The 8,922-nt window shown below is 40.3% G+C and overlaps 1 protein-coding gene across 1 annotated transcript in view; it reads right to left on the reverse strand.

Annotated features, from left to right (window-relative positions):
- Nucleotides 1-2,765, reverse strand: part of LOC129411804 (zinc finger protein 804B) — a 79,416-nt gene extending 76,651 nt beyond the window's left edge. Inside the window, exons 1-2 of the mRNA XM_055163885.1 lie at nt 2,632-2,765; nt 2,334-2,541 (exon numbers count right to left, since the gene is read on the reverse strand). Coding sequence (XP_055019860.1) covers nt 2,334-2,456 — 123 coding nt within the window. The 5' untranslated portion in view covers nt 2,457-2,541; nt 2,632-2,765. The remainder of the gene's footprint in view (nt 1-2,333; nt 2,542-2,631) is intronic.
- Between the last annotated feature and the right edge of the window lie 6,157 nt (nt 2,766-8,922).

Here is an 8,922-nt window from a genome sequence, read left to right on the forward strand (position 1 = left end):
ACTTCTCTATTTGTTACTTTGGATGTAACTGAAGTACTGTGATGTGTGGTATCCTTAATTGTACTACAGTAATATATAGTACAATACAGTAAAAAAGATGGAACTACAAATAATATGATACTTCCATTTCAGTGCAGGATAAAATAACACAGTTTGAAAATCTGAATTATTTCTATTCTGACTGTAATGATTCATACTAAGATCTTGATAACACATTTAAAAAGGAAAAATTTGCATTTCTACAATCATATAAATACTCGTGTATCAATATACCATGAGTACAAAAGTACAATTTACTTTAAAATTCTTGTAAATTGCAAAAATCTAAGCTATATTTGGTACTTTTGTTTAAAGACTTGAAATGACTTGAAGCTTAAAGCAGATGATTTGGACTTGACTTGGACTTATGGGCCAATGACTCGAGACTTGACTTGGACTTGTCTGTCTTTGACTTGGGACTTAACTTGCACTTGAGGACACAGACTTGATCTATCAAACTGCCTTCTACAGACTGTTTAAGGCTAAGTAATATTGTCTAGTTTATTTATGTATTCACAAATGGATGCTTTTGCAATTACGGAGTAAAATATTTTTCCTGGAAGATCTGAAAATCCGAAGCAGGCCTTTTAAATGCTCTGGGATCTCTGAGTTTGCCTCACTGTTGTCAGTCAGCTGAAATGAACTCAAGTCATGCTTAATGGCTATACATATTTAAAATCCACCCAGAGGCTAAGTTCTGTTATTACAAATCAAACCATTATCATCAAGAAGAGACAAGTGAAGATATTTTCTAATCTCGTCTCTCTCTGAGGAAAAGTGCAACCCAGGTTACCACAATTTACCAAAACAAAAATCTTTTCAAACGCACAATTTAGAAGATGTCAGAAAGTTTCCATGTGCCTCCTCGGTTTGTGCAGACCGCCCCTCTCTTTCACACCGGGTCTGCTGCTATGCGCCGCTCGCTCATTCCCATCACATAGCGGAGCGCGGGTTGAACATGACAGACTGGTAATGACTTGAGCACGGGCGCGCACACGTACACACACGCACACGCACGCACACACACGCACCAGCTGCTCCTCTCCTCCCTCCTCATCAAACTTGTCATCAGCTCCGCCAGTTTGTCTCGTCTCACATTAAGAGCTCATGAATAATGTGTGATTACCGCGGACCCTCCTGAACCACCGCGCGGCGCTCCTCAATCTCACGCGCGCGCTCGTTTGGGTACACGCTCCAATTTAAAGACCAATATAGCGCCAACACATTTACATACTCTGACAGTGTTTAGTGCCACTCATCGCCTCTTTGACTTTCAGCAAAACAAAACTGAAAGCTCCCGGGTTTGAGCTACAACCAAACAGCCACAGTGAGGAGCCAAGTTGTTCTTCCAGGTCAGTACAGTCCACATGAGTCACAGTCAAAAAAACAAACCCTTGCTGAGTAATTAGAGCTATTTTGATCACTCATCAACTAGAAAAACTTAATTCCACCCCACAGTGCGACCGACCTTAACTAATGATTCATGTATCTCCTCTGCTCTTAAAACTTGCAGTGGAACCATAAGCAAATGCAGACAATCACGAATCTCTAACAACAATTCCAACTTTAAAGGTGCATCGTGTGGGTTAACTTTTCTGGTTGAGTGAGCGCTATCTGTCTGTCTCCATGGAGATGTTATTGCTTTGCTGGAATGTTCCACAGCATGACATTAAACTCATCCATCCAGACCTATTTATCCGGGACAGTCCCAATTTTGAGCCCTGTGTCCCTCTGTCCCAGCAGATTTATCCAAAACCATTGATTTGTCCCAGTTTTACGCAAGGAATGTCCTAAGTGTCCCTATTTTTGACCAATCTGATCCCTAAGAACAGTAAAGAGAGGCATAAACTGTCATTTGCTTCATTAAAATACAAAAAAAGCTGCGTAAAAATGCCCAAAACACAAACAAAACGTGACTATACTGACTCACATGTTCGTCATCGTTCGCCGAGTGCAACAATTTCCCTTAATTACGCACTCGTTTCACAATTGTATTATTCCCAACCACCCCAAACCGAGGCTGTCCCAGTTTTTTTAATTTTGAAAATCTCTAACTACGAAGCAAGTTATTTGTGGAGACGTGAGCCTGTTCATGCTATGAATGCGTGTTTTTGGAGCTATAACAACACAAAAACAATGCAAGATGGAAGTTTAACGCCATGGATGTTGGACTTCAGTGGCCCTCTCCAGAAAAGTTACACAGTGCACGTTTTAAAAAGCCCACCAAACTCTTGCCCCAGGACAATACTAGTGAATCCAGTATGATGATGATTATTATTAGACATGTGAGTTACCGGTGAGTCTGTGGTGGCGGGCGCGCGCAGAGGTCCCCTGAAGACTCCCTTGACTCTCCGGAAGTGTCCATTGTTCAGGTGCGTGGAGCTGATGACCAGGTAGTAGCACGCGCCGCACGCCATCCCTTTTCCGCCTGCCAACGTGCCCAGTCCCCGAGAGCGTGACGATGTAGTTCAGTATTACTCCCTTGTTTTGTTGAGAAGGAGTCTGGATGGGAGATAAGAGACGGAATAAGTAGGCTAACTGCGTGCTGGTGTAAAAACAGAAAAACACAGTGCAAGTGGGTGCCGTACTAACCGAGCTGTGGCGCTTGGCATGCTGTCATCCACCGGCTTTAGCGAATCATTAAGCGCCTGTGGAGTGCCAGAGAAGGAGAGAGCTTTCCTCGTGCACACTTGTTCTTCATTCACGGAGTGCAAACTATAACGAGCCCAAGGACGTTTTTGGATGGCAGCCTCTCTTCAAGAACTGTCACGTATTTTCTTCTATGCTAATTCAAAACTCCGTGGCCCCTGATTATCTCAAAGCAACAACCAACAAATCCAGGCACAGCAGTCGTGTTGTACTACGCACGGACCGTAGGCAGGCTCAAGTGCGTCTGAATCTTTACGAAGCGACAACACATTTCTCTCTCTCTCTCTCTCTCTCTCTCTCTCTCTCTCTCTCTCTCTCTCTCTCTCTTATGTGCAGTCTGGGTCCGGAGGATTGGCTGCGCGGCTCCAAATTGTTTCCCGTGTCTGTCAAAGTATTCTCGACTTCTCTCTTCTTCTCACTCTCCCTCCTGATGCCGTCCGTGGAGTAAAAGTATCGTGCCTGCTGTTACCAGTCCAATTATCGTAAAAGAAACCACGCTCAGCCGCCTGTTAATGCGCATACACGAAGCCTCTCTTAGTGACGAAGATTTGATTACAGATAAAAAGGTCTTTCGCTCTGTCCAAATGTGCAGGGCGCCGTGTAAGAGAAGCCAGCCTCTCTCTTTCTTTCTCTCTCTGTGTCCGTCCAAATGTGAATGCCGTGTGCCTGTGCGGAGCTGTCCAATGGCGCGGTGCTGAAAGTAAACTGCGAGCACAGCACTCCCAGAAGCGTCATGCATATTCAACCACATCAGAGCCCTAACCTCAGATACTTAACCAGGGAAACAGTGGGATGCCAGCCCTGGGTTTAGTGGGCGTCAGGGCGAGGGTTTTAAAGACACGTTTTACATTTGAATGGGGCTGCACACAGTGAGCAAAGCTACTTTTAGTGGTACTAAAAACTCTCTATTTTCACTTTACGTTTGTTCAGTGGTTCATTATTTTGCCTTCTTTAATTCAATCCCGGTTCACTTTTAAATTTAAACATGATTTTTCCAGATTTTGTTACATTTAAAAGAGCCATAGTACGCCATTTTCTGATTTGTGTTTTCATTTCTTCATCACAGACGTACCCGGAGTTGTGTCTTGTTTTGTCATAATTATCAATTTATAATTCTTAATGCATTTGTTCACCAGACTGTGATGCTTCCCGCGTTGGTGTGGAGTATTCAGGGAAAAATCCAAAAAACAAGCTCTGATAGTGTAATTCTATTTAATACAAAACAGAGTATAAGTCAATTACAGATAGAAAGTCTGGGTAAGCTCTAACCAATATGAGACACTCCTCTATAAGATATTCTCTGGTTTTATAGTATTCTACAGGACATCCCCTTTCACAACCTGATCATTATTGTCCAAGGAATTAAACATTTCCAGATGTTACCATATATATATTATACATCTCAGTTCTTGGAATGTGGACCCCCAATCACCTCAAAACATTGAAATCTTAAAGGGAGCTATGAGGCTCACAGGCCTGAATGGAGAATATCAGACACCACAGTTTTATTCAAATGTTTAACACACAAATCCTGTATCTTTAAGCTTTGTTTTTCTCTCAGACTGAACACTCTCTGCTACACCTTGTGATGTCATGTGGTAATGAAGGAAGTTCTTTGTACTATACTATACTACTCCACACACATTCATTAGATTTATTTGGAGAATTTGTGCAGTGGGATTGCCTAAAAGTTAAAAGGTACTAGCTTGAAAAATACTGCTACATGACATCACAAGCAGAACAGAGCATTTTGAACTTCGGAGATGTAGACAGACTAATCATTTTACTAATGGGCTAATAAAGGATTACACAGTGATAGGTTGGTTTATTCATACCTGTAGCTAAATTAGTTTGTTTAATTGAGAGACAGGTCCCACGTTTCACATTTCCTTCACCCACATTATATCCAGTAATGCGTATAAAAACACAATTACAAAATAAAGTGTTACAGTGCTCATGTGCAGAATGGTTTGTTCCATAAACAATTAGATAAATTCATTCATCACGCTTGGCTAAAAAAAAAAAAAAAAAAAAAAAAAAGAATTGCATAAAAAATTATTAATATATACAAAAAACACAATATTTTTCCAATACAAACATACTAAAATTGATAGATAAATAGATGAAAATTTATTCATAAGTATGATAGGAGTCGGAACGAAGCTCCTTTTAAAACGATTCGTTCTTAAACATGTGTGAATGAAACAAAACACAGCTCCAGGTTTTTGATGAATTAACAACATTAGAACATGATTTAAAGCTCACAAGAGTCAATTTTGCATAATATAGAACCTTTAAAGAAAACATACACATGCTTGTTCTCATGCTTACATTACATTTTGTTCACTGTAAACTACGATTTTGCAATTTTAGTAACAGAACTGCATCCAATCACTTTCCTTTTCATAACATCATAACTGGGAGGATGTGGGCGGAGATAAGGGGTTGGTGAAAACTGAATGACTCAAACATGCATTAATCAATACAAACAGAATTCTTGAATAAGTTAATTAGAAGAAAAGCTCATACAAGTTGATTTTGTGTCATTTTTCTCTTCTAAGCTTCTAGAGTTCTATGAAAATAATTGCGATATCTTACTGCCCGAGTGACTGGCAAAGGTCATGAGCTATAAATATCCAACATACACAGTGGAAAAAAAATTGACCGCAGATTGACAATAAGACATGTTTTATCCTCTAATCGCATGTAACACTCAAATCTCACTGGTCTCCACTCCATGATCCTTGCACTTTCACTTGTTATGTTCTCCACTCTCCTCCTACTGCCGCTCAAACTGTTGGCTGCAGCCTACTCATCCTCTGCTGCATCTCCCGCACCAATACTCCATCAATACAGCCATCTTTGGACTGCTGCAGACACGTCACGCTAATGTTTCTGAGAGGGAACATCCTGATTTTACTACTGTTGACAACTATTGGCACCAACCAAACAACAGTGATGTCCTTAATTAACTCTTTTTACGTTAGCCAATAAATCACCCTTCCACGAGTATGTGAGCAGCTTTAAGAGATCAGAATTTCGGAATAAAACAAAAAAAGTAGTGGTACAGGAACTTGGAGTTGAGTTTCATATTAGGAATAGGAATTTATTTACTGACAAAACAGCAAAAATAAAAATACACTGTTAATAACACTGTAAGAGCAAAATGACGAGGCTCACTGCAGCAGTTACAGAGAGAGGAGCGACAATTTTACAATGTAAAGTCAGAAACAGGAAGGAAACAGAGTTGATAGAGTCAGAAGTGCCCCCATGTTCACTTCCTGTTTGTAAAGTGATGGCTAGAAGGTTAGCGATGTCCATTTATATATACAGTCTATGGATATAGGGACAAAAAACAAAACACACACACTCAAAAACACTTTTCTCTTAAAGCCAAGTGATCCAACTTTTTGACCAAAACAAAAGCATGGTTTTTTTCATAATGGATGTTTTTAGTTGCACTGAAAAACACAGAAAAACATGTGTCCTTACCTTGAGGTTTTTTTTTTTTTTTTTTTTTAAATCAAAATAGACTCTTATTTAGCCTGTTTGTTTGTATGAAAAAATTGTTCCCTTGGCTATAATAATTTAGCCTGATTTATCACCCGGTTTCATTTCGTGGAAACCGTCCGACCTCACAGCATTAGAATTAGTTCGCTCAATGGTAGGAGGGTACTTTTTTAAATTAAACCAATCACTGTTATTTGGTCGTGACGTATGTAATGCACCAAATCCTGTAGGAAGATGGGCAATAATGTCTTTCCCCTTGATAAAATTCACCAAACATTCTTTTTGTTAAAGCTTTAAATCCTCGATCTCGGGAAGCGTTGCCAACACAGAATGTATGTCTTCGTTTACATCCAATCTAGACCGCTTTGTTTACTGTTGTGCTGTTCCACAATAGGGACCCAGACAGGTGCTTGAATTTGACGTCATGGCTTCACAGCTTTTCGCAGATTGGCTGGTGCACCATCTACAAATTTCTGGGTTCTTGCAAACCGTCTAAGGTATATCGATTCCTGACCTAATTGCTAGAGAGAAATGAAATTGAGTGGAGGCACTAGCTGGTACCAGTCTGGCTAATAATATTCCACATTATGGCATAATACTTTATCTCTATGTTCTCAAGTATGGAATCCATGCAGTTCACTGCCAAAAAAATTACACACTATACCTTTAACTTTAATGTGAGCATACATTGAATTGAAATTACTTATTTTTGCATCACTATTATTATTTTTTGCCCTTATGCTTAAATTGCAATTCCTGTTATTATTGATTAACCAAAAATCTGATATCTCCATAGTCCATCTAGTATTGATCTTGGATGCTCGTTCTCTCTTGCGTCACTGAACAGCCTCGTACAGTAACAAGTCAAAGCTGTGTTACATATGTTATCTGATGCCTTGTGTTTTTATGTGCACGCCCTTTTATACGAGAGGTCTGGTCTCTGGGGGCGTTAGTCCGGATCGTGCCTACACATCCCTCCTAATAAACAGCCTGCATACGTACTCAAAGCAGTTCTCTTATACATCTTTCTTTATAGGCTTGTGTGGTGACCCTGCTCCGTTTCCCGGGAGACCGCAGACAGGCGTCCCCACAGTGATTGATTCACTCCATGTTGTAATGGTGCTGTAAGTGTACTGTGAACTGTGATGTAGAGAGACAGCCGTGTCACTGTGCACTGCATCATGTGTGTGCCATGTTCAAAATCTCACATCTCAGACTGGGGCCCATACTTCAGATCTGCACCATGTGGAGACTTCTGGATACGCTCTGGCACAACAAGAGTGCAGCTTGTCCATGATCATTATTCACAAGCAAATAAAGCAGAGACAAGAGGACTACCAGACTACGCAGACTTACTTTGGTTTATTCCAGTCAGGAGCAGTATGGGCTGAGACACGAGGATCTGTTGTTTGAAGGGTGCACAAAAGCACACACACACACACGCACACACACACACACACACACACACACACACACACACACACACACACACACACATACACACACAAGCACTGCCATTCAGTGTCGGATTCACTCTTTTGTATTTTTTGCAACAAATTCATCTCATTTACAATTCTGCTATAAAACTATCATTTTTGTTCAAATTCAATTGCAAAATGCTTTTAAATGTATCTGTTTGAAGTTTTTAATCTAGTAACATCTGCCAGGACATGGTGCATGGTCTGTGGCTAAGTCAGAGTGGCATGCCCTCACAGTATTGAGGTTAGATTCCTGCGCTATTGCTGGCTTTCACATGACATTACAACATTCTAGAGGCCAGTACAGACTGCAGTTTTGTGTTAAGATGTGAATTGGTCTTAGCCTGATTCATCACCCAGTTTCACTTCATGGAAACTGTCTGACCTCGCAGCACTAGGATTTGTTTGCTTGACAGTAGGTGGGTAGTTTTTTTATTTAACCAATCACTGCTATTTGGTTGTGACGTATGTAATGTGCTGTTAACGGGACTAACTGGTATATTAAGCTTTTCTCAAATCCCGTAGGAAGAAGGGCAATAATGTCTTTCCCCTTGATAAAAATTCACCAAACATTCTCTTTGTTCTGGGAATCGTTGCCAAAACAGAATGTATGACTTTGTGTACATCCATCTCGACCGCTTTGTTTACTGTTGTGCTGTACCACAAAAAGACCCAGCTCTTCACTGTCTAGTGTATTCCGATTCCTGACCTAGTCGCTGGAGAGAAATGAAATTGAGCAGAGGCACTAGGCTAAATTGGTCTAGTCACTAATAGAAAACATCACATTAAACATTTGTGAATTTAGAGATATTTGAGATATCTGGCTCTTGCCCCCAATGTGGCAGTATGACATAATCACACTGTAGAATATGAAAACCACCATGTCTCGGGCCTGTCTGTGTGGAGTCTGATTGCTCTACTTGTATCTGGGTTTCTGTAGGTTCCCCATAGACCACAGTCTTGATATACTGTAGATCCCAGGTCAAGATCTCTGGAAATGCTCCCTTGGGTGCTCCATTGCATAAGCCCACTGCTCCTGACAGGTTTTTATGGGGTCACTAGTTAAAATGCTCCAAACCAAATTTCCTTAAATGGCATAAAACAAATTCACAAATTTATGGTTGCAAATACTGAACTTGGCTCTTTCTTTGTTGTGTTTTTGAAATTTGCCTAGTTATACTTTTGTTTAAGCTTTCTATTATTATTCTATTTTACTGCTCAGTGTTCTTAAAGGTTTTATATTACA

Source organism: Boleophthalmus pectinirostris, unplaced genomic scaffold (genome assembly GCF_026225935.1).
Source record: "Boleophthalmus pectinirostris isolate CB_2022bp ecotype Guang Dong unplaced genomic scaffold, ASM2622593v1 HiC_scaffold_6, whole genome shotgun sequence".
Classification (NCBI taxonomy): domain Eukaryota; kingdom Metazoa; phylum Chordata; class Actinopteri; order Gobiiformes; family Gobiidae; genus Boleophthalmus; species Boleophthalmus pectinirostris.